Source organism: Oreochromis niloticus, linkage group LG5 (assembly GCF_001858045.2).
Source record: "Oreochromis niloticus isolate F11D_XX linkage group LG5, O_niloticus_UMD_NMBU, whole genome shotgun sequence".
NCBI lineage: Eukaryota > Metazoa > Chordata > Actinopteri > Cichliformes > Cichlidae > Oreochromis > Oreochromis niloticus.
The window spans coordinates 602775-628134 of NC_031970.2; the positions used below are offsets into that span (position 1 = coordinate 602775).

Sequence of the window (25360 nt, forward strand, 5' to 3'; positions counted from 1 at the left end):
CCAGTCATGAGACATCCTGCTGAGTTCATTTGGTAAAACTCCTCCCAGCAGCTTATAGAGACCTTTTCTAGTGGAAGTTCAAGATTTGCTGTCATTGCAGTTTGTCTGATGCACATCACGTCATGGCTGCCTGCGGCTAAATCTGCACAGCTTCTTTCTGCGAGTGCTGAAGACACGAGTGCATTTACAGCAATATTTGTTAGCCTGCAAAAAACAGCTCCAACCACAGTAACAAATGTGTGACATCAATGATTCATTGTTCAGCTGCTCAATGTTCAACCGTTTATTTGAACTAAACGTGACGCTCCCCCCATGTTCTTCTCTAATTGTCTTCTATGTCCTCCCTCCTCATCCAAGCCGTGCCAGCCCACAGACCATAATCAGCCCACACACTGAACTCACACATGAAACTCCAGCTGACGTGGTTTTACATCAGCATCAGCAGATTGGACGCAGCTTTGTGTTCATCTGTAAATCAGCATCTCCCTGGAATCGTTTGATTCCTGTGGATTAAAGGCAGACAGTAAACTGAGCTTCCAGGCATGTAGGCAGCTACAGTAATGCTGCACTAGACAGCACGTCCTCGCCCATTAGCAGGCATCATCTTTACATTTGATTTATAAAAACAAATCATGAATTAAATCCAAACTGAACAACTGCAGACTCATGAAAGGATTTGCAGTTTTGTTTTTTCCCTTTGAGCTTCATTTCAGGTGGAGTCATTCTGGATTCTGAGTGTGTCCCAAAGGCCACAAGGATCCTCCAGGATAGAGGTACAGACTGCACTCCGGGACAGAGGAGCAAGGAAACATGTTGCTCTTCATAACTTGATGTCAGAGCTTTGAACTAGTTTGGGATTCAGCTCCATCCTGTATCTCTGTGAAACCTGACCTGTGTGGCTTTTGTCCCCTCTGTGAGAAACATGCACATTATAAAGCCGACACATTCATTCAGTTTACTCTTTCATTCTAAAGTGAAAGTGACTGTGTGAGCTTTCTATACAAAGATGTGTAGTTGTGTTTACTTGACTTCAGTTTCAGTCAGAATTAAAGAGACTAATTGTGTTTAAGAGAGGAGGCAGAGACACCATTGATGTCACAGTTCCAACTACTCACACCAATCACATTCAGTCCAGTTCATGTGGACAATAATTAGATGTTGTAAAAGCAGAATGGGAGTCTGCATTTAAATGAATAATGAGTTCAGAGTTATTTTTCAGGCCGACCACAGTTATTCTATAACATGCTGGTAAAAAGGAGCCTGTATATTTGATGGATCTGCTTGAATGCAGAAGTTTGTGAAAGAAGTTCCTCCAGTGATTCTCTGCAGTTACCTTGAGTGGGTCCAGTCCAGCTCCAGTTACATCATGACCATTGTACAACATCTGTTGCAGCTGCATGCATAAACCAATAACAGCTAATACATTGTTGAAAACGTGTCTCTGTCCTTGGAGCAGATGTCTGTTCATGCAGGGTTTTACTGCTGGTGTCTTATTCCACCTTATTACCCACTCTGATACATGACTGAGTGCCCATGTGCATCAGTGGGTCTGGGCTGCTTCTCACAACAAGAGATTTAAGAAGAGTCTTCCTTTAACTAGGAAGTGATCCACAGGTGGCCTAACACATGGAGACAGACGAGCATTGGCACATTTAGACTCAGCAAATAATCCACGCAGACGTGGGGAGAACATGCAGACTTCTCACAGAAAGGCCCGACGGTGGGTTCAAACCCGTCGGCTCACACGGAGAAAATCTTCCCTTATTACCCGCCGACTCAGCAGATTTGTGTCTCTACAGCTTTGTGTTCTTCTTCAAAATGAAATTCAAATGGAGGGTTTTGTTTGACACTAGAGATCAGAGATGCCCCACAGACCAACACATGAAGTACTTTCTATTTGTGGATTAGAAGGAGAAATATATCTGTATTATCAGTTTATTATAATCTACCTGAATCAGTGTTTGGGATCAGATTTCTGTGTGGCCTGGTTCACTCACTTCATCATCATTTTAACATCATTTTCTATTGACTTTGACTGTATAGAAATGATGCACACTTAACCTCCGTCTATAGATTTCTTTGGTTAGTAGACACCTGCCTTTGTTCGCTCTAGAGTGGATATTATAATATGATTCCTGACTGGTCTCTACTCTGTGTGGGTCATGTCTAAACCCTGGGCTTCAGACTTGGGGCAGAGCTCCCTGCAGCCATGTTAAAGAGCTGGAAAAGCTTCAACGTTGTGAATTGACTGGCAGAGCTTACAGGCTCATAAAGGTTCAGCTGTGAGTTACAGGAAGCACTTCTTTGATCTTTGTAAGTCTTTAAATCAAAATCATGGAAACTTCCTCCTCCAGTGACAAACATCACAGTTTCATGTCTGACCGCTCACGGCACTTTTACACTTTTGTAGCCTTTTTTAAATTTTATTTTATTTTTTATTTAACCTTTATTTAACCAGGAAGATTGAGATGAAAAACCTGTATTTCAAGGGAGACCTGGCCCAGATAGGCAGCAGCAAGTGTCTCACAGTTACAGAGATTACTCAATTAAACACAGGCAGCAACAACACACATACAAAAATAAATCAAAAATTAAAAAATAAAATAAAATTCAATAAAATTCAGTAAAATTCAATAAAGTTTAAAAAAAATAAAGAAATTCAGTTAAAATGACAATCAGTCTAATTGAAACAGTTGCATGTTATGTACATGGCCTCAAGGATACGTTTAGATTTAAAAGCACTTAATGAAATGAATTCAGTCATTTTCCATTCGTTCTGCAGTTTGTTCCAAGCAAAGGGTGCTAAATGGACAAAAGCTCTTTTACCAAATTCATTTCGAACAGAAAGCAACAAGTAACCATGCGGACGAAGAGAATACCGACCAGCATGTTTCATTGCAAGCAGGGAACATGTATAAGAAGGCAGCAACCCAAGTATCGCCTTATAAAACTGTATAGATGAGAGTTCCTCCGACTTTCTAAAGCAGGCCATCCTACCTGAGAGTACACTTACAGTGGTGAGTCTGAGATTTACGGTTAGTGATGAACCTCAGAGAAGCATGATACACAGTATCAACCATTCAAAGACATTGAGCAGAAGCATTCATATATAGAATATCTCCATAATCCAGCACAGGCAAGAATGTTGCAGCAACAAGCCGCTTCTTTGTATTAAAAGAGAAACACAACTTATGTTGAAAATAAAATCTCAGTTTTAACTTCAGATTTTTCACAAGATTCTCTACATGTGGTTTGTAGGTAAGTGAGTCATCAATGAAGAAAGGCTTTCTGCAAGGAGTCAGTGGCTTGGACAAGAGTCGAACCACAGCTGCAAATAACTGTGTCATCAGCAAGTTTGCATCTGGCACATTTAGACCAAGATAGTTTATGCAAATGATAAATAGAAGGGGACCTAATACAGAGCCCTGTGGCACTCCGTTGTGCACTGTAACAAATTCAGAACATACACCATCAGATTTGATGCACTGAGAATTATTACTGAGGTAGTTTGAGAATGATACCACTGCTCTCTCAGAGTCCTGACTGGAGGAGTCTACGTTTTAAAACACAATGACCAACAGTGTCAAATGCTTTTGACAAATCAATAAAAAGGGATGCACAGTTGTTTCTTATCAAGTGCAACAGTATTATCATTTACACTTTCATTGCAGCTGTGATAGTACTGGGATCTTTCCTAAAGCCTGATTGATATTCAGATAAAATGGCATTGGTCTCTAAAAACTCCTTTAACTGCTCTCAAACACAAGAGCTTCAAGAACTTTGGCCAGCACAGATAGATTAGATATTGGTCTGTAATTAGTTAACACTGCTGGGTCGCCCCCTTTTAATAGAGGGACAACAAAAGCTGATTTCAATACTGAGGGAATTTCATTCATATCCAGTGTGAGGTTGAAAATTGTTGTGAGAGGCACTGCCACAAAATCAGCTGCCAGTTTCAAGAAGTAAGGATCCACTAAGTCTGGCCCTGGAGATTTTCTATGATGTAACACTTTAAGAGCTATTATTTTGATTGATTTGGATGGAGAACATGTCACTATTTCATTGTTCAGGAAATTTCATTCGAGTTTTCACCAATAAATTTCAAGTGAAAAAGGTTTTTTTTGTTTTACAATAAAATAACAACAAGAATAATAATCATCATTACTATTAATAATAATTGTTCTTGGTTTCATTTTTCCTTCCAGTCTTAAAAAACTTCCATTCAGTGATTTGGGGGAAACATGAGACATTTGAAGACCTTCATTTGTTTTTAATTTCAGAGTTTTTAATGAGCCACAGCAGCCCTGAATAAACACTTGAATTACTGTCGGAGCTGCTGCAGTTTCCTGCTGCGTCCACTGGGTGTCAGTAAAGCTTCAGGTGTCTCACCTGTGAGTCCAGCTGTGGGGAAACAGTCCAGCTGGTACCTCCTGCTGCTCCTCTTACTCCTTTGTAGAAAGAGGAGGGGCATAGAGGTTAATGTTAGGGTGCACAAACTTTATACCACCAGAGATGGAGCAACAAGTAAAGCCATCACCATTTCACCTCTGAGGAGGCCGGCACACGTGTGAAGCTACATGCTAACACAAACTGGCTTTACCGAGTCTCGCCCTCACAAACTCACCAAGTCACTCACCAACATAATGGACATGATGCAGCTGAGAATCATGTCTCCAGGACGGACAGGTGTCTAACAATAATCACAGAGAGCTGGCTGGATCACAATACTCCCCACACAGCTGTGGAGTCAGAGAGGTGCTCCAGTGTTCGAGTGGACAGGTGTGCGTCCTGTAAAGCTGCAGGTTTGTGTGTCTACATACAGAACAGCTGCTGATGTGAACACACTGCTCACAGGTTTGGAGTATCTGTCAGTAAAATGCAGAGCGGTCTACACGCCACGGGGGTTTCTGCCTGTCTGCTCAAAGCTGTTTATATAGCACAAAGGCTAATGCTAAGTTAGCACTGGAGCAGCTGTACTGCATGATCAACAGCTGAATGTCAAAGCAGAGGGGGTTGTGACTGTGGCTGGAGACTTTAATCATGTACAACTGAAAGCAGTACCTCCACCACCACCTCCACCTCCTGAAGGGGATATTTCTGTTCCCTCAGCTCAGCATCACCTTTGTCAGTGTCAGTGATTATGGAGGTCCATCAGGCAGACCTTCAGAAAACCAAGGAGCAAAACAAGCATCTGACTGAGCACCATTAGATCCCTACACCGAGCTACCAGCCTGTCATGGTCCCTCTGTGCTCCTGTGCTGCCTCACCACTTTCTACCTGTCTCTGTCTCTTGATGCTCTTTCTCTCCTCTGTGTGAGTGAGTCAACCTCACCCTCATGTTTCAGGGGCGGGACTTAAAAGAGAGAGAGAGAGAGAGAGAGAGAGAGGGAGAGAGAGAGAGAGAGCTTATTTTCTGTGGGAGACTGATGTTTGTAAATGATGTTTGTTCAGCTTGAACTTCACTGACAAAACTTCCATGTGGCACTATGAACCTTACCCAGCTGTGGCTTTTCTTACAGCAGATACAAAGCAGTGAGCAGAGTAATAAAGCTGGTGTAGTTAGAGCAGCTCCAAGGATAACACTTGTTACGTCCCCTGGCTAGTCGAGGGGGTTTGAAGGGACTAACATAAAGGTAAGTAGTGAAGGAGGAGCCAAGATGGTAATTTTAAAAGGTTTATTTTATGCTCGTGTTGAAATTCTGGTTCAGACTGAGGGTTAACTTCAGGAAGAGCCAAGGCCAACATAACAAACAAAACATCCCAGATATGAAAATAAAAGAAACTTCCCCAACTCTAAAGAAAACAAAATATACAACCTATAACCATAACCTACCTAACAACACACATAAACAGGAGAAAACAGGGTGTCAAAACAAAAGGCAGCTCTCTCCTACAGGCAGTCTGAACATGAAAACACAAAAATGCACATATAAGTCAAAAGGCATGCAAGCCTGCACAGATATGGCCAGAGGGCCCAGAAACACAGCTCCACAGGCCTTAAGTAACTCTGCTGATTGACAATTAGCTGGATTCTGTGAGCAGCATCCAATCAGGACAGAGGAGGTGGAGCCTAGACAAAACATAAGGAGTTAGTTGAAAGAAGAAAACCAACATCCTCCTGGGGATGTAACACACTGGTTTCCTTTAACTATCCAGGCAGCTGCCAGAGTAGATGCAGAGACAGACTGGAAATGATCACAAGCTGTAAGTTAGGAGTGTTGAAAGAAGCTGCTTTGTTAGGATTGTGACAGAGTTACATCAGTACTCTGTGTAGTTAGTGAAGCACATGTGTGCAGATGCCTGTTTCCCATTAGTGGAAACGTTCATGTAGAGCAGTGTGGGGATCCATGGGGACAGTTTACCTGTAGCAGGTTATTAACACGTACTAAAACTACAACATGACTGATAGGTTTGTAGCTTAAACCTATTCGCTGGAACGTTCAAGACAATTCAGTTACACAGCAAAAAGCATTCACACCAAGCAGAGCTCTTTATGATTCTCGTATACGAGGGAGACCAACTGGACAAACGCGGTTCCTTCGCTTGACCCCAGTTGTTCTCGTCCGCTCCCCCGTAACACTGATCTTTTATTGAGGTTACATGAATATACATAGGTTCATTAACATATGACGTATACATACAAACAAAGAGTACCTTGCCTGTGCTTTGTGTAAGCATGTGTGTGTGTGTGTGTGTGTGTGTGTGTGTGTGTGTACGTGTGTGTGTGTGTGTGTGTGTGTGTGTGTGTGTGTGTGACCCCATAAACGACTTCCCTAAACCTGCTGGTCTGGAAGTCCAGCAGTTCATCTAAACAAAAGGCACTTAGACTAAAACAGACATACGTGTGTTTGCTATACCATATATCAACAGAGAAGATACAACCTTGCTCATGATCCCAAGAGGTTTGTGATCTATGCCAGAACACTCTGAGGAGGAGTGAACACCCTCCCCTCTTCATGCTACACAGAGCTGTTACAGACCTCCTAGGATGAGACATTCTTTCAATCTACAAATGATTATATACTTCTAAGCATATATGATTATATATTTCTAAGCATAAACAACAACCAACAATCCAACTCTAACAATGACAGCACTCCTGTATGTGAACACCACAGCCCAGCGTTTACAGACTTTTAAAAGCTTTGTAAGAAAAACTATTTAAACATGAAGGAAGTATAAAAACTAACATTGTTCAGAAACATGATTCTTACAGCAGCTTTATTATTATCAATGCTGCAGTTTGTTTAAGGTTGGCCTAATTTAATAACTTTTACTGTAGACTGTTGGGAAGCTTCATCCACAGCAAATCATCACATCAGACAAAGCTGTCGTGTTTGTAGTGTCCTGCACTGTGACTGAGCTCAGGCCTGTTTCAGGATTTTAGAGCTTATCTGACAGAAACATGATTAACGTTATGCAACAGTCTCTACAGTAAGCTGAAGGAACGTCTCTAATTTAAAAAAAAATGTATTTATTTAGGACAGTGCATGTTAATGAACATACATGTAAAAAAAGAAATTACATGAATGTAAACATACAAGATTATAGCCAAAGGCTCATTTCCATAATAATACATAAAAAAAATCCTAATTCATACATAATAAGAACTCCATCACCAAACTCACACATACAAACCATTCTATTCCCAAGTAAAACATTAATACTATACAACTTATACATGATCACACACTTGATTTGTCCATAACCAATTTTTAGTCTGAGCCTTAAACAATTTAAATGTAGAGCATTCTCTGATGGATTGAGGAAGACTGTTCCAAGACCTGTGTCTCTCTCAGGTCTTGTTGTGTTTCCTCTGCTGTCTGTGATCCAGAGCACAGTTAGCATCATGTACACATGTGACTGAACTGTTTCTGTAAGAGCGTCACACACATCTGTTCCCAGGATGATGTTGGAACAAGTGTATCAAAGTAGCAGAAGTGCCCCGGCGAGCACTCACATAGATGTTCACTGTGTTTGCTTTTACTTCCATCCAAGTAAATAAACATGTATGACCTCATTACTCTGTGTGTCTCACTTCATACGAGAGTTTTTCTAACACACTCTCACTCCACCACATCTCCTCTGCAGGTCTAACTCCAGGCAGCAGCCATGTTTGGGAGAGTGCAAGCAGCTGGTCCTGAGAGTATGTAACACAGAGTCACTCACACACAAACATGGACACATGACTGAGGATTAAGTACGTTTATAAAGTGAAACATTAAAACGACAAGATTGATCAAAACTATGAAGAACAACCAGAAACAGGAGCTTCTGCAACAGGCTGCCACTGTCACGGCACCTCAGTGACACAATAATAATGTTGACAATAATGGAAAAAGGAAACCAACTGATGTAAAATAATATGATGCTGTGGGCTGGATTTGGTTGTGTTATGTTTGGAATACCAGCCACAGCTAACATGTAAATAAATATATTCTTATATTTAAAAAGCCTGCCCGGTAACACTGCCTGTGTATCTGGAGTAGACGATGTGTGGCTGACGGATCAAAACTAATTAAAATGTCAAATGTTTGTCGTCTGAACCTAATTTGAGTTTTTATTGCCATGAAACAGGAAACTGCTCAGTGAGAAGAGTCCAAACCTCATGGGTGAAAGTGAGAACCTGCCTCCAAACTTTAACTGTAGTGAGTAGAAATGATCTGTGCCATGGAAACGTTGACTGGATGAAACAAAACGAGGCTCAGAAGGAAATTTAGTAAAGCAGCTTCAGAAGGAGGATCTACCTTTGTGGTCCTTGTCCTGGTTTCAGACTTCAGTGATCTCTGGATGCTGTGACCTGATCTGATTTGGATTTATGTGACACATGAAGCCATGAGAGCTTCCTCTCTGAGAACAGGGCGACTGTGGCTCAGGGGATTGGGAAGCTCATCTGTAACCGGAAGGTTGCCGGTTTGATCCCCCTGCTCTCTCTGTCCTGGTCGTTGTGTCCTTGGGCAAGACACTTTACCCTACCGCCTACTGGTGATGGCCAGAGGGGCCGATGGCGCAATATGGCAGCCTCGCTTCTGTCAGTCTGCCCCAGAGCAGCTGTGGCTACAACAGTAGCTTTCCTCCACCAGTGTGTGAATGTGAGAGTGAATGAATAGTGGAATTGTAAAGCGCTTTGGGTGCCTAGAGAGCGCTATATAAATGCAATCCATTATTATTATTATTATTAAATCTAAAACTCAGAGACCTTTAGATATAAAACATCAGCTGCATGTTGTCCTTAATTTAAAGTGAAATCTTCTGTTCTTAAACTTAGATTTGATATCTTAGACCTGAAAACCTGCACAGTCAAGCTTCATTGTTCAAAATGATTTACTGCAGTTCAGCTTTAGACTCACACACAGCTGGTTCATTTTTCTGTCTCTCTGTCCTCACTTTCCCAGCATGCCTCAGCTCTGGAGGTGTATGAGGGGGGGGAGTCTGTCCTGCCGACCTGTCAGGACTCTTCTGTACCTGCATGTCCCACTATGGTGTAGAGCCGCTATGACCTCAATCCTCCAATCGTCCACCAGCGTAACCTGGCAGGAGATGAACTGAGAGCCCAAAACCAGCGTTACAGGAGAAGAACATCCATGAAGACGGACTCTCTGAGGACCGGAGACTTCAGCCTCACTCTGAGGAACCCCATCATCTCTGACAGCGGCACCTACACCTGCACCATCACTGCATTTGGAAATGAACGAAGACTCAGAAATACAACTCCAGGTCAAAGGTCAGCAGCACACTCCAGTACTTAGAATTCACAGATCTGGAGCTTCTGAAAAGACCAACAGCAGATAAATTGAGTCTTTACAGGAACATCACAGGGATTTCTGCACGAGAGGAGAGGACTTGTTAGAGGTGGCTGAGGGAATGATAGCTGTGACTGTCTGAGGTGGTTTGGAGTCTTGGATTGATGCAAAAGACACAAAAGAAAACAGGTGAGAAAATTCCTGAGGAACAAGCAGAGAGGAAAACACTGGACGGCAATTACCACCACTGATAGGCAGCAGTCTGGCAGAGAGTGGAGGTGCCTGTTAGTCTTTAAATTCTACTGAGTGAATGAGCTGATGACAAACAGCCAGAGCCCAGGAAGACTGGAGATCAAGCCAGCCACCCGAGAGGAAAGAGAGAGGGAAGGAGACACAGAGAGGAAGAAGAAGGAAAGAAGGAAAACAAACCCTGACCTGCCAGGACCATCATGAGTTTCTATCTGCTCTGAAAAGGTGGTGCAAAAATACCCCATCAGTGTTTTTTCAAACAGTCCAGCTTAAATTACAAAACTTAAAACTAATCTTAGACAAAACTCTGAAATAATTCGGACACATTATTTATTAAACACTGTCAACTCTGTGTTATCAATGAGGGCATTGATGAGCCCTACACTTATATAGATAATATATCACAAACATAGAGACAAGCTGAAGCTTTGGGTTATTAAAATTACACTTTTTAAGCATGGCAGCACTTTTTTATTGTTCTTTATTCAAATGACATTTAATACATGTCAGTCTGCTGATGAGCCTTGTGTCAGCACTGAGGTGGAAGTTGTGGGCTGTAAAGATGATTTTTCACAGTGGACAGTTTCATGTCACATGACTGACTTCCTCTTAAAAACAAAAGTGACCCTTTCCTTGTGTGCTTACAGCTGGAGAGTGTTTGTTTCTTTGTTCAGTCAGCAGCTGATTTAAAGGACTTTGTGTTTGTTTGAGCTTTTTACAGGAGGATGAAGATGTTGCTGATGATCCTGCTCCTCATAAATGGTGAGAAACTGAATGCAGATTAATCTGCACTCACACCACAGTCTAAGGCAGATAATCTCACTGTGTGGTGTTTATGTGATGATTTTAATTTATTGCTACAAAATACAAATGTAATGATGTGTGCTCTGTGAGAGTGGAGAGAAGCTTCTGTTCAAGACAGAAGTAACAGAGAAGTAAGAGCGACTTTACATTTACAGAGTAAAGATTCATGTTTTATGCTTTATTACGTTTGACTTTGACTGTACTTAAGAAATTACATATTTTTGCATTTAAGAAAATGTTTTCTTTAAAACTAATAAACATGTAAATACAATGATGGGTTTAGTTGGGTTTTAGTTCAACTTTAAAATACTGAAAGTTCCAAAACAGAAACCAGTTGTTCTGAAACACCTGTGATTCTTCACTTTTGAAGATTTATTATTTATCATTAATCAGACAAAAGCATTTTACAATAATTGACAGATGACTAAGTTTCTAAAATAACAAATGGCTGCAGTTTTAGATGAGTGGTGTACTGAGTGTCCTCTCTGTTAGGCTGCATCACAGCAAAAACACACAGGGTGACCCCTCGGAATAAAGAGCTTATGAATCCAGAAATATTTGCTTCATCTATCTCCCAAAAAATCTAAAACCCAAGTCCAACATAACAGGTATTATAAGTATTAAGGTGGCTGGAACGTGGCCCATGGACCATATGGTACAAAAACCTTACAACACACTTTCAGGATTGTAGGTTTGTGATGCTTTGTGGATGGTTGTGGTCAGGGTGGAGCTGCCAACAGATACTGTGTTGCTTTTAACTCTTTATGTCATGATGCTGTCCCTTAAATTTATTGACTTATTTTGTTACATGAAACCTCTCAGTGTTGAGTGACATAAGGAGCAGCAGAGGATTGGACCTAAGTCTAATATCATTTTTATGCATGTTTAAAAAACAATATTTTTAAAAAATTGTGAATGTACAAGAATATCTGAGGTGTATTTGTAGATGTTTAAAGATTCAGATTTAGTTGCTTTTTTATAAAACGTCTCTTTTTGCGTTGTTGCCTCGGGGCAACATTATGCAGTTAACTACACTTTATCTGTTAGCAGTGGCTCATGGTGAAAGCAGCCATTCATTTTACCTCAGTCCTTCAATCTGCCCCTTCTTACTTGTAATCCTCACTTGTCCCCAGCTGGTGCAGCAGCCTGCTGTGACTGTGAGGCCTGGTTAGTAAGTGAGTGAGGGGGAGGGGCCAGTTGCACTAAAAGCTTTGATTGGACAATCCAGTGTCAGTAATGAAAATAAACAAATGGGCTGCTTTTAGTTCTTGTAGGGCCGGCTGTGTAGCAGCCACCAGTAAGATGCATGGTGTACCAGATTATCAGCCCAGCCCTGATTCTAGTAAAAACGTTAGTTTGCATGGTGGTAACTTTGTGGTGGAAAACACCTCTGCGTGCACGATAAGCAAACTGGATTGGGTCCATCAGGGGGTCAGTTGCTCTTATGATGTGCTGTTTTATGATCTTCTCCATGGCCTTCATCACCAGGGAGGTGAGGGCCACAGGACGAAGATCATTCAGAGACTTTGGGTTGTTTCTTTTGGGGATGGGGATGACTGTGGAGTGTTTCCACAGCTGGGGACGGTATGACTGTCAATTGAGTGTTGAAATGGAGTCCGGAACACACTTCCTAGTTGCCCTGCACAGTGCCTCAGAACTCGACTGCTGATGTTGTCAGGGCCAGGTGAGCTCTTCTCCCTGGTCCTCCTGAGGGCTCTCACCACGTCCTCAGTCCTGAAGGTGAGTGCAGAGCTGCCAGGTTTGAGTGAGGATCTGGACTCCTCAAGCTGGGCCATGTTGTCCGTCTCACACCTGGTGTAGAAAGCGTTGAGGTCGTCAGGGAGGGAGAAGGGGTTGCTGCTCTCTACCGGGATGGTTCTGGGGGTGGTGACTGCAGTATTCACAGAGGCCATGGTTTGAGGCCCTGCCAGGCTAAGCGGAGGTCCCCTGTGGTGAATTTTTTTTTTCCAACTGTGTTTTTGTAGTCCAGTTTAGCAGTTTTTATGGCCCTCTTGACGTCCCTGTTGACCTCCTTTTTATCCAGAGCAGAGCTGGTGAAGAAAATCCTCCTTGTAGTGTGAGGATACTTTCCGCTGTCCACTGCATGATGTCTTTGGTGACCTTTTTAATCCTCTTGATGACTTGGGTGTAAGCAGGGGCCAGCAGGATGGTGTGGTGGTCTGCTGAGCTGAGAGGAGGGAGGGGTAGGGCTTTAAATGCATCTGGTACAGAGCCATAGCTTTTATCCAGAGTCTTCCCCTGACGTGTGCTGCATGTAACATACTGTTGGTATCCTTTAAGATAAGATAAGATAAGATAACCTTTATTAGTCCCACATGTGGGAAATTTGTTTTGTCACAGCAGAAAGTGGACAGTGCAAAGTTATATAGCAAAAATTAGAGAACACTGGAATACAATAAGAATAATATACTGTGCACAACTGTACAGAATAGAAAAGAATAAAATAAAATACTATATACAATAGAATAAAATAAAATATACAATGGGATAAAAATAGAATACAAATGCTTTATACAACTAAGTAAAAATACAACTTTAGCAGAAAAGAGTATTGCACTTAGTCTTATTGCACATGTGTGGGTTTGTGTGGTAAATGGTAAATGGCCTGTATTTGTATAGCGCTTTACTAGTCCCTAAGGACCCCAAAGCGCTTTACACATTCAGTCATCCACCCATTCATACACTGGTGAATGTGTGTCTGATCAGCTGCAAAAGTCTTTGTTGTGGAGTCTGACAGCAGTGGGAAGGAAAGACCTGTGAAATCTCTCCTTCCCACACCGTGGGTGCCGCTGCCACTGAAGGAGCTGCTCAGTGCTGTCAGAGTCTCCTGCATGGGGTGGGAGATGTTGTCCAACAGGGATGACAGCTTAGCCACCATTCTCCTGTCACTCATCGCCTCCACTGGGTCCAGAGGGCATCCTAGAACAGAGCTGGCCCTGCAGATCAGCCTGTTCAGTCTCTTCCTGTCCCCGGCAGAGATGTTGCCACCCCAGCAGACCAGACTTTAAGCGACTTGTCAGGGGAACAGTGGTTTAAATCACCCAGGATGAACTTGGGAGAGTCCGGTGATAATTGTTCCAGTTTGTACAGATTGTTGGTGAAGTACTCTGTGGCTTTAGCTGCATCAGCTCTGGGGTTGATGTAAACCAAGATGATGAAAAGCTGTGGGAATTCTCTGGGGAGGTAGTAGTGGCGCAGGGAAACAGCCAGAAGCTTGATGTCTGTAGTGTACAGCTTCTCCCTCACAGTGACTGTAGAAGACCAGCTGTTGTTTAAATACAGACACACGCCGCCGCCTGTCCAGACGAAGAAGTGGTGAAAAGCCATCAATGTGCAGGAAAAGCCGGAGTCCGGGCTGCAGCTGCAGCCGCAGCTAGATGAGGGAGTCCCTGGTGTAGGTGAGCCTTGGGGTCATGTCGAGTGTCGAAAACAAGTCCGAAAAATCACAAAAATTAGGAAAAGGAAAATAATACAAATATACCGAGTAGACGGCGAAAAACAACAACGAAAACAGCATTAAAGTTAGAAAAAGAACGCAAAACTGCTCAGCTGACTGGCCGGTCGACGGCAAGAGCAGCAACCCAAAACCGAGACAGTCTGACCTCCTTAACTAACTCAAAACAGGAGAAAACTGGTTTTAAGGCACATACTGTGGCTAACTCCTCTGCAATTTCCATTCACCTCCCATGGCCGGCCATCCTTCAAACTGCTCAGCCATTGCTGGATCTGCCCTATTGGACTTCATTTTCATCCAACCTTTCCAGTGGTGTACTCGCCACTTCAGACCTGGATTGGGACCTCTGAGACTCCTAAGCAAGCTGAGACGCGCCTCTGTCAGGCATGCGGTGGCTAAGAGCCGGATGGCATTGTTTAACTCAAGATCGCTGGCGAATAAAACCTGCATCCTAAATGATCTTTTCCTCACCCTGCTCCTGGATGTTTTGCTCCTGACCAAAACCTGGATTCGCCCCGATGAGCTTTTCTCCTTCTCTGAACTCCTTCCCCCTGACTGTTTTTTTTTTCCAGCTCACCGAGACTTCCAGGGAAGGTTGGAGGCCTAGCCACAGTTTTCAAAAATAAACTTAAACTTCAGCGACTGCCTACTCTTACTTTCTCTAGCTTCGAGGCTCAATTATTTGAACTGACTGGCCCCCCTGTGACTCTCTGTGCTGCGATTTATCGGCCACCCAAATACAATAAGTCTTTTATTTCCGAATTTGCAGATTTTCCAGCTTCTCTTTTTTAAAATTATGACCGTGTTCATATTTCTGGTGATTTTAATATACATATCTGCTGCAAGAGGGACTCCTTTATGGAGGACCACAAGAGTCGTGCACATCGAAATAAAGTATTCTGTGCTTAAATAATGAATTGTAGAATAAATTCTGCATTTGTAAATTCATTTTTGAATTCCACTTTAATAAAGTGATTTTCAAAATGCTTTTTAAAATGGTGATTCCATTTCTCATTTCAAAATCCATTTCCCTTTCCTGTTTGCTCAGGGATTAACATTTGGATTAGCTACTTCATTTTAAAAATCCTGCTGCAATGCAAATTAGCCACACCGTGGGATGTAAGGAGCTCTCTGATTGGTTGGACCATTGACTGTAGAACGTCACTGGGTTGGACAGACACAGGCTGTCTGCCTGGATTTTTCTAGCTCATAGCTTCGCCCTGCTAAGAAGCGTGTGTGCTTGTACAAAGGCCGTTCAGCCTCGGGATTTACACTCGGCTTGACACGGAAATGTGAAGAATGAAGGGAGCCTGCAGCAAAACGGAGAGCCAACCTCTGACTGTGTGCCTGTTTACGCAGTCTGACCACCTGTTGAAGGTAACATGGCTAACGCTAGCATCACCGCATGTAGCCCCGTTATTTTAAGGTCATCTTAGCTTATGAAAATTTTACGTCGCAGCTGTACGAGCTCGCTACGTGTTTTGTAAGCTGCTGTGCTCTTCACAAGCAAAGCTGGAAGCAGCTCAGACTGTTAGAACCAGCACTGAGCCCTGTTACATTTATACAGTGTTAGAGCAATGGCTGCAACCTACAGCCTTTAAACTAGCGATTAAAATGCTGACAGTAAACTCGTCAGTCCAGATGTTACCACATTAATTTGTGATACTTAGAGTTAAAACAACTGAGACAGGCTGATTAAAATAACAGCTGTCAGTTCTCTCATTCCTTATAGCAAGACTGGAGATCACACTACTGATTTCAGTTCATTTAATATGTGAGTGCACAGATTCATTCTCAACTGGACATAAATGATGATCAAAGGTTGTATATATGATGAATTCATCAAAATCCAGCCTCTAACACAGTGCGCTGAATCTTAGCTTTGGATGTCCAGTATATTCTAATCAATGCAACTTAAACATTCGCTGCACCTACAGTATCTACACTTGTGAGTTGCTACGACATGCTGGTCCTGCAGGGACCAAACGTCTCCTGAAAAACATCCATAGAAAAGAATCTTTGACTGTGTCTGAGCTCATTTTCATATTCTCCACACTGCTGTGACCTTCTATATGTTTGTATTCAGCTTTCAGGGCACGCTTATATCACATTCATGTTTTGGGGGGTGAGCGAGTGTGATGGAGCGAGCCGCTCAGACGTGAGAACACAGCGGCCATTTTGGGAAAAAGTGGCTTTTATTTAACCAAAAATGCACAAATATCCAACAGGAAGTGACACAGGGCCTCAGAGAGGTCAGCTGATCAGAACTGAACTCAAACAACTTCACTCCAAACTAACTGCTCAACACAATCAAAGTGAGCCGACCCACAAGAAACAAAGAGGACTTAAATACTGGCTGATCAGAGCAGTGTGAGACATGAGGGCAACACAAATACCAACAATCATCTAACAACAACACAAACATTGGCCCCCAATGAGAGGGCTGTGCTTGGTTTGGTCCAATCAGCACTTCCTGTATAGAACTACCAACAGCCCTCAGCAGTCACATGGAGCCTTCAGCAGCAGGAAAACAAAGAAATGTGACAAAGACAGAATTTAACTGTGTTGTACAAAAGCTCACTAAATGTGCTCCAAACAGAACTAATGGATTTCACCAAAGTCCAAATGAATGAGTGAGATATATGAACAAGAAGTGTGTCATTATTTGTGTGGTGTGTGTAACACAATCATACGCATCAAGTTGCTGCACGGCACTCACTTCATAGTTGTGTGTCTGCAGGTGCGCCCGTCACACCAAACATCTTTTGCTGTGGCTGTTCCACAGCTGCAGCTCCAGGATGAATAATCTGCCCGGCAACAGGCTCTGAAAGGCCCGTTTAAACAGTTTGACCGCAGACACGTGATGGTGTCCTACTGTATTGTGCAGCTTTTTAAAGCTCTGAACTCGAGCCTGTGCTGGACTGTTTTTAAAACCCACTCCTGCTGAATTTCTGACCATTACCACCCACCTCTGCTGTTTTTGTGCGTGACCCCGCCCACACCTGCAGATATACTTTATGATGAAATAAGTTTCTATGCACAGAATGAGTTATTTCAGTAGAACAAGAAGAGAATCAATAAAAACACAAAAGTCTCTGAGCTTTGGATCACAAATACACAGCAACAATAATCACAATAATAATCAGAAAACCCTGAGACACATTTCAAAGAAACACATTCAAACTTGCTGAACATCACAGTGAACACGATGGCTCTCAGGACCCGCTGTCCATTTTCAGCTGCCCGTTCCCGCCCGCAGCTCCTGCAAGATTGGCGTTGGGTCCCAGTCCCAATGCAGGGCTCTATTCTGAACATCCAGAGTGTTTGTAGTGACCAACAGAGCCATCATAGTCTCTGCTGTTACGCAGCATCTGTATGTGGAGTTATCAGAAAGCAGAGCTTCAGTCAGACAGATCACTGTGTGCTGTTGCGGTGCAGTGGGTGGAGCCTGAATACTGTTAGCTGGTTTCAACTGTGCACCTGTCAGCTGGAAGAGCCTGATGGGAAATCAAAAAATCCCTTTCAGCAATAAAAAAAGAAAAAAATTGTTTAATGATTTTAATGTTTAATGATGGAGGACCAAACCACTGTGAAGGACATGAGTGATTGAAAACTTTTTTTTGTTTTTGTTTTCCTGCTATAATTAAATAACTTTCTGTGAATTCACTCAGTTATTGTCACGGGTTGCTCTGAGGATCCACACGCAGGACTCCGGAGTTGCGATTTAACAGAGAAAGTTTATTTACAATTTCTTCACCAAGTGTATTTACAGGCTGTGCGAGGATTGTGCTATTTACAAGATGAGGGGCAGGGCTCCAGGGCAAAAAGGGGAATCACACACGTCCACTCTGACCTCTCTCTTTCCACTAGTGACCAGTCGCTTCTTCCACACTTCATATGGGGAAACACGGGGACGGGTCCGGGGAATGAGAGTCTTCACAACAGTCCAGCGCCGAACAGCAGACCTCCTAGCTCTTAAATACCAGCTGGTCTGATGAGGCCCAGGTGTTCCCAATCCAGGAAGGCGTGGGCCAAGGGTGTGAACTCACCATGAGTTCTGCCCCGGCCAAACAGGAGAGAGAAAGATTAAATAACTTTCTATGAATTCACTCAGTTATGTTCTCACAGTGAGGAAATAACTTATTGTAACTCCGAAATGACAACACAGGCACGGCTACTTCAAGACGGGCGCTTCGCTGTATTTATTGAACGCCATGAAAACTACAAACATAAAACACAAAGGCTTTAAGCGCGTCAGTCTATCAAAAGTAACACTTGTGTTTTAACAACAAAAAAAATTACCTCGTGGCCGCCTGCCACTTCGGAGGTCCTAGAACAATAACTTTACAGTCCTGTGCATTCTAATTGAAAACATAAAATAATTAGAACACCATACATTACAAATTTTCACAATATTACAATACAGTTATATCAAATACCTTGAACAGCTGGTAGACTAACCAGGCTTTTGCAGATAGCTCGCTGAACTCCTTAGCGTGATTATTAAACGTGGGCTCACAGCCTATATTACCACGCCCAAACCTCGCGATATTAGCGGTGTAACAAAACTTGTTCTTTGTGACAAGATAAACACACCTTTACACTATTGTCCACAGAAATGTACAAGCAAGAACATTTTAACTGCTGGAACCATCTATTAAACTTCTTTATACATAAGCCATTTCTGTGACACTTACACTTATAACAGCAGGACCTGGTTATCTCACCCGTGGCTGCACTGATATTATAATTGAGTACTCATGATGAGCTCAGTGATTCAGGGTTCAAGTTCATTCACAGCAGGCCATCTTTAAGAAGCTTTAAAAACATATAAAAACAATGAGTTTCAATATGTATGATTGTTTTTTTGGCTTTTTTCGACACGTAAATGCTAAAATCAACACTTGAATATTTATTAAACCTTTGCAATTAAAAAAAACTTTAAAAAAGAGAAGAATAGAAATATCCTTTACTGTCCCTCACTGGGTGAGTGTTCCAGCAGCAGAGGGACAGGTGTAGCGGTCTGGCCTGACACTCTGATTGCTGTGTTCTCTGTGTTTTGTTGTGCGAATGATGAGACGAGTCAACTCTCGCTTTGCCAGCTGAGGCAGGTTAATCCTCCCAAAACTGTTCAAATAAAAACAAATTCAGTACAGCAACTTCATATGACCAGACGTCTGCATGCACACCTCTCCCCAGCAGGAGCTCTAGCCGACTGAGGTGTGACATCACAACAAACCTCATTATAAATCAAGCTGCTAAAACTAGAAAGTGCATTTTCTGAAGAAACTGCAGTGTGAATGCTTGAATCTGAATGTATGCACTGAAATGAATTAATTGCTGAATTTTAAGTTAAAAATAAAAATGTTGAATGAGCTGGAAAATACAGAGTTTTTAACCTGAAAACAAAAGTGCAGAACTTTTGAAAGCTGATGTTCACACAGAAGAAGTTGGAAAATAGCTGAAAAGTTTTTAAATTAAAATTTGGAAAACCTAAGAAATGAGAAAACACAATTTAGAGTCAGAAAACATTTGAATGAATATTAAAAGTTCATTTTCTTTGAATCACTGAATGACTAAAGTGTAATCCCTCCACTTGGATCCACACAGCTTTAAAGGTTTACATCTCTGAGCTTTGAAAGACATGCTGTTGGAAAGAGAACAACGATGGCTTCGTTTTGAGGGTAAAATGATGGCTGTAGAGCAAACACTGTGGACACAGCAGCAGTTGAAAGAGAAGTGTTTAAGATGAATCTTGGCACAGTGAGAGAGAGCTCGTTAGGCAGGCAGGTGTGAGCCTGGTTGCTATAGTGACTGCACCCACTGGCTCCATACACACGCACAGACATGCACCTCACTTTTGCTGCTTAAAATGAACAGAAAAGTCAGGCCCAAACAAATCGTTCCCAAATGAAAAGTACAGGTCCTATTGACAAAATTCTTTCACCGTGAGCGGCAGCAATGTCCAGTCTACCTAATTCTCAGTTTTCATGCTTGTGGAGTTTATTATATGGACGTGGTGACAGTGTAAAAACACCATGCTCTTCTGATTTTCAAACGAACCTTCTGAGCCATTTTAACATTAGAGTCTATGGAGGAGTTGGAGGGAGGAGGCTGTTCTTTGGTGACATTTATGAAAGAACCATAACACCTAGTACAATAGTAAACACATTGGATGAAAGAGGACAGCGATGGCTACGTTTTGAGGGTAAAATCATACCTGTAGAGCAAACGCTGTGGACACAGCAGCAGTTTTAAAAAATATTTTAAGATGAATTTTTTCGCTCCTCTCACTCTGGCAGTTCAGCTGTCTCACTCTAGCCCCAACATTCCGTCCCATACACACCCATTATAAACTCTGAAACGGGTGAAAAAACATCATGAAACTTAAACTGGAACTGAAGAAAAAGTATAATAGATATTGAAAAGATAAATACAAGTTGAATAGTTGAATGTCTTGTCTTCGTTCTAAAGTTTGAATGGTGGTTCTATGTCAACGTATGTGGAAGTAGATACAGTTTAAAGAGGAGTGAGTTGAATTAGAATTTGAAGGGTCTCTCCATTGAAATACATGGGAAATTTTTGTTGAAAAAAGTTGAATAAAATTAAAAATATAAATGTTATAAATGAGAAAAATAGAAGCAGTCATGTCCAAAAGAAGAGGAATCTAACGGTGTTTGAATGGTTTGAATGGTTGACCCTGAAATACCCCACAGATGGAGACAACTCCACCTACACCTGCACCGTCTACAGCAGGGAGGGAAACGTCCTGATGGAGAAACAAGTGGAGCTGAAAGTCAGAGGTCAGTGCTGTAGATACAGCTGACAGACTCATGATGGTGGTTCAGTCTCAGTGGCTCCATCCAATAATGTTACAGTGTTAGCATGTCTGATGTTTGTGGCTGTTTTGGTTTTTATTTGATTTCCACCCAAAACATTTGGGTTTGGGTGGAAAAGTGTTCCAGCTCTAATGTACAGCTGTCATATTAGAAATAGAAGCAGCTCTGATTTTAGTGCTCAAATAAATCTATGAAGTGATGAATTCACACATGAACAGTTTTCTTCAGCGTTCCTCTCGGCCTTATTTGCAGCTCCACTCTTGTTTTTGCTCGAATAATTATTTCTCTCCATGAGCTGTTTCTCTGCCTGAAGGAGGCGCCACTCCATCGCTTCATTTAGTGCAGAACAAGAGTCACATGATGCTGCTCTGTCAACACCAATCACACTTTGTACAGCTCATGTTGTGTTTGTTGTCCTCTCAGTCTGTCAGGTGGAGGTGGAGGAGGGGGCGGAGTCTGTCCAGCTGCCCTTCAACACCACACAAAACCTGCCTGAAGATGCTGAAGTGGAGTGGAGACGCGTGCAGTCAGCGCATCGACAAAGTGCGTGTAGGCTAGCCGCTGCCTTCTGCTCCAGACGGTATGTTCTGTCCAACAGAGTCGTGCTTTGTCCTCGCCTGAACGGCCACAGTGCTGTTATGCGATACTACAGCTCCGACTCAAAGGATGAGCTGCACGTTAGATACCTGGACGGAGAAGACAGCGGTATTGTCGTCGTTGGAATAAATCGACCAAAAGCCAAAAATGCCATAAACAAAAATCTTGTGAAAGTGATGTTTGAAGCTGTGGAGGACATCAAGAAGAATAAAAAAGTGCGCAGTGTAATTTTATGTAGTTTAGTTCCTGGTATATTTTGTGCAGGTGCAGATCTGAAGGAGAGGGCCAAGATGCACCAGAGCGAAGTGGGACCATTTGTATCCAAAGCAAGAGCCCTCATTACAGAGCTAGGAAACCTGCCAGTACCAACAATTGCTGCAATTGATGGTGCTGCCTTAGGAGGAGGTTTGGAAATGGCCCTTGCTTGTGACATCAGAATTTCCTCCAATACTGCCAAAATGGGACTAGTTGAGACTAAACTTGCAATTATTCCTGGAGCAGGTGGTACACAACGTCTCCCTAGGGTGATTGGCGTCTCTCTAGCCAAGGAGCTCATCTTTGCTGCACGAGTGGTTGATGGAACACAGGCGCAACAAATGGGTCTTGTCAGTCATTCTGTGGAGCAGAATAACAGTGGAGATGCTGCCTACTTGAGGGCTCTGGAGCTTGCACGGGAGATTAACCCCCAGGGCCCAATTGCAATAAGGATGGCAAAGTTGGCAATTAACCAGGGGATAGAGGTGGATTTATCTACAGGTCTGGCAATAGAAGAGGCTTGTTATTCCCAGGTGATACCAACCAAAGACCGTTTGGAAGGCTTGTCTGCTTTCAAGGAGAAGAGGCAGCCTCAGTACAAAGGGGAATGAAGTCATCGTTCCAGAATCGATCAGTTCTGCCTTCAGCTCTGCTACTGTTCCACTGCTTCCAACATAAATTATGGGTCAGACTAAACTTGTCAACACATTAGCCCTTACATCATAGTTGACAGCTGGACCTTAGGGGTCGTTGTGGGCTGGTGTTTCAGGCTAAAGCACTTTCTGACTTTGATAATTCTATTCACATTTATTTATATAGTGACAATTTATGACAGCAGTCACCACAAGGCGCTTTAAATTGTAAAGTAAAGAATTTACAACTAATCACATTAAGATTTGGAGAAACAAAGCAAACTAACCCAGCTAAGTTAAATGTGTCCTGCTGTGTTCATGTCTGCATAAAACAGTTTTTGATTCCCTTTACCAAAGTGAAGTGAATGGAGATGGTTTGATTTCTTACTTTTGGGGCCTCAATGTGCTAGTAACAAAAAAATCCTTCAGATTAACTGGTTAAAAATCATTAATTGTTATTTTCCTACAAGTCAGTTTTTGGTGCCAAATTAATCTGAATAAAAACTTATCTCAACTCTATAATTTACCAAAAAAAGATCTGAGCGACTTGATTACTGGTCAGAGCTTGACACTTTTCCCCATAGCAAATAGCAAACATTAGCTAAACTATTTTCTTTACATGTCATCTTTACTTGCTGCCCAATTTTGTTACTTACTTAAGACAACATCATATTAAAGTGTTTTTTTGTTTTGTTTTGGGTTTTTTTTAAATATAAACATTCTTGAAAAATATGAGGGGTGCTTAAAGCTTACATCGCCTGAAACAATCTGAAATCGGCTCGTCTTCCTTTACAGCAACTTTGTTCCGATTGGCCCTTGAATCCCTTGAGCAGCACAACAGTGTGTTGTACTTCTCTGTTGACAGCCAGAGCCACACCTGAGATAACGATATTAAGGATATCAGTTCTGACATCATACAAGGCTAAGAGTGTCACGGTCTGGAGGATGTGAGAAATGAGGACCCAAAGTGCAGGACTTTATGATTTAGGCAGTGCGTTTATTTACAGTGGTGTAATGATCCAAACAACAATAAATCCCCAGTGCGATCCCAACTCCAGTTCCGTGTCTTCTTCTCAGTGCCCGTGCTCCGTGTCTGCGCTCCCGTGAAACTTGTGCTCGCTGCTCTCCCGTTCCCGCACTCCTGCTGGAAAACCACAAAGGCAGCCGTTAACCCACAACTCAAAAAACATCTCCGCCAACACAACAAAAAACCCCAGTTCAATAGTCCAACCCCTGCCCTAGTGGCAGCAACACAGTTCTGTCGGCCGACCCGGTGGACGGCAAAACAGGCGAGACCTGCGGTGGGTTATGCAGTGGCGGCAAAACAGTTCAGGTGGCCTACCTCTAACCCCTTGGTGGAAGCGCTGCAGCTCCGGCGGGCGGCCACAGGTCCAGTGGCGACGGCGCTGCATCTCCGGTGGCTTACCACGCGTCCTGTGGTGGTGGTGCTGCAGCTCCGGCGGCCTGCCGCGGGTCCAGTGGCGGCGGCACATCTCCGATGAACCACAGTGAGGTGTGGTACCTGATCTATGACGTGCCGGTCGTGGACGTGTTGGACGCGGACGTGGCGGCCGTACCGGTCGCGGACGTGGCGGCTGTGCTGGTCGCGCTGGTCCCTCCGGCTCGCTGAGGTCTTCCGTGGGCAGCACGGGCTCCTCCCGCTCGCCGAGCTCCTCTGCTGGCGGCGCGTGCCTCTGGCTCATTGAGCTCCTGCTCGGGTAGCGCGAGCACCTGCAGCTCGCTGAGCTCCTCCGCTTGCGCCACGGGCTCCTCCGGCTCACTGAGCTCCTGCTCTGGCTCGCTGAGCTCCTCCGCTGGCGCCGTGGGCTCCTCCAGCTCGCTGAGCTCCTGCTCTGGCTCGCTGAACTCCTCCGCTGGCGGCTCGGGCTCCTCCTACTCGCTGAGATCCTCCGCGGGCTCGTCCGGCTGCACCACAACCGCAGACGGTCGAGCCGATGGTGACGATGGAGTGGCAGCTGCAGGCGGTGGAGGTGATGGTAGCGTAGTTGATGTGGATGGTGAAGCTGAGAGCGCTGCGGTCACTGCAGACTGATGGGACGCTGGTGGAGAAGCAGTTGCAGAGGGTGGAGGTGATGATGGTGCGGCAGCTACTTGCGGTAGACTGGGCAGCGATGCAGGAACAAAAGACAGGTGAAATGACGGTGGTGTGGGTCCAGCAGGTGCATCGACCTCCGACTGAGGGTGAAGATGAGAGGCTGACTGGACTAAAGACTGAGCTACAGGTAGCGGGGCTGAAGACTGAGTTTCATGCTGGGCAGCTGACTGGGTTTGATGCTGGGCAGCTGAGTGAGTTTCATGCTCGGCAGCTGAGTGAGTTACGTGCTACGGCTACAGGCTGTGCTGCTGACTGAGCTACGGCTACAGGCTGGGCAGGTCCGGGTGGCGTCATAGCTGCAGGTGGCGGAAGAGATGGCAGAGTGGTGGCTGCAGGCAGATGAGACGATGGTGTCACACCAACTGCAACAACCTCCAGGAATCCAGAGCTAGCTGAGGACTCCAGTTCAGTCCCAGGGGAAGCCCTGGAGTGAGGAAATGTCTCGTGGCTGTCAGGCTTAGATAAACTAAGCTCAGACATCAGCAGCCATGAACACAGTTTCTGGACTCCCAAGTTCTTTAACATTAACAACCTCAGGAGTTTTTACCTTCCATCTCTTCTTCTCAGTCAGTACTTCCTTTCCTGCCTTCTCTCATCCATCTTAACCCTCTCCACCTCTGCACGCCTCTTATTCTCTGCTTCTACACTTA

General features: G+C 43.5%; 2 protein-coding genes and 1 long non-coding RNA gene across 4 annotated transcripts; 1 reads left to right on the forward strand and 2 right to left on the reverse strand.

Annotated features, from left to right (window-relative positions):
* The first annotated feature begins 17 nt into the window (after nt 1-17).
* LOC102078228 (methylglutaconyl-CoA hydratase, mitochondrial-like) lies at nt 18-22950 on the forward strand. The gene is made up of 4 exons (XM_025907031.1): nt 18-23; nt 18349-18356; nt 21056-21074; nt 21534-22950. Exon 4 carries the CDS (start codon nt 21749-21751, stop codon nt 22571-22573), a length of 825 nt encoding a protein of 274 aa, XP_025762816.1. The 5' UTR covers nt 18-23; nt 18349-18356; nt 21056-21074; nt 21534-21748; the 3' UTR covers nt 22574-22950.
* LOC112846855 (uncharacterized) lies at nt 18091-19026 on the reverse strand. The gene is made up of 3 exons (XR_003220034.1): nt 18711-19026; nt 18574-18632; nt 18091-18328 (listed from the first exon to the last, which is right to left on the reverse strand). It is a non-coding gene; the product is annotated as an uncharacterized LOC112846855 (long non-coding RNA).
* LOC102078049 (pre-mRNA-splicing factor 38A) lies at nt 22284-24408 on the reverse strand. 2 transcript variants are annotated; one of them, XM_019356130.2, is made up of 2 exons: nt 24021-24408; nt 22284-23738 (listed from the first exon to the last, which is right to left on the reverse strand). In XM_019356130.2, the coding sequence occupies exons 1-2, from the start codon at nt 24295-24297 to the stop codon at nt 23668-23670; spliced, it is 348 nt and encodes a 115-aa protein (XP_019211675.1). In that variant the 5' UTR covers nt 24298-24408; the 3' UTR covers nt 22284-23667. The 2 variants fall into 2 exon arrangements, with proteins under 2 accessions (XP_019211675.1, XP_005465144.1); XM_005465087.4 differs by having other exon boundaries at nt 23937-24408.
* Nucleotides 24409-25360: the final 952 nt, after the last annotated feature.

What these genes read in the sequence shown, in the direction of transcription:
- LOC102078049 (XM_005465087.4), bottom strand. Translation starts at nt 24,297, where the DNA reads ATGAGCCAGAGGCACGCGCCGCCAGCAGAGGAGCTCGGCGAGCGGGAG. An exon ending in CTTCCACCAAGGGGTTAGAG is followed by an intron (nt 23,739 to 23,936) that starts GTAGGCCACCTG and finishes GTGGTTTTCCAG; the next exon opens with CAGGAGTGCGGGAACGGGAG.
- LOC102078228 (XM_025907031.1), top strand. Translation starts at nt 21,749, where the DNA reads ATGCGATACTACAGCTCCGACTCAAAGGATGAGCTGCACGTTAGATAC.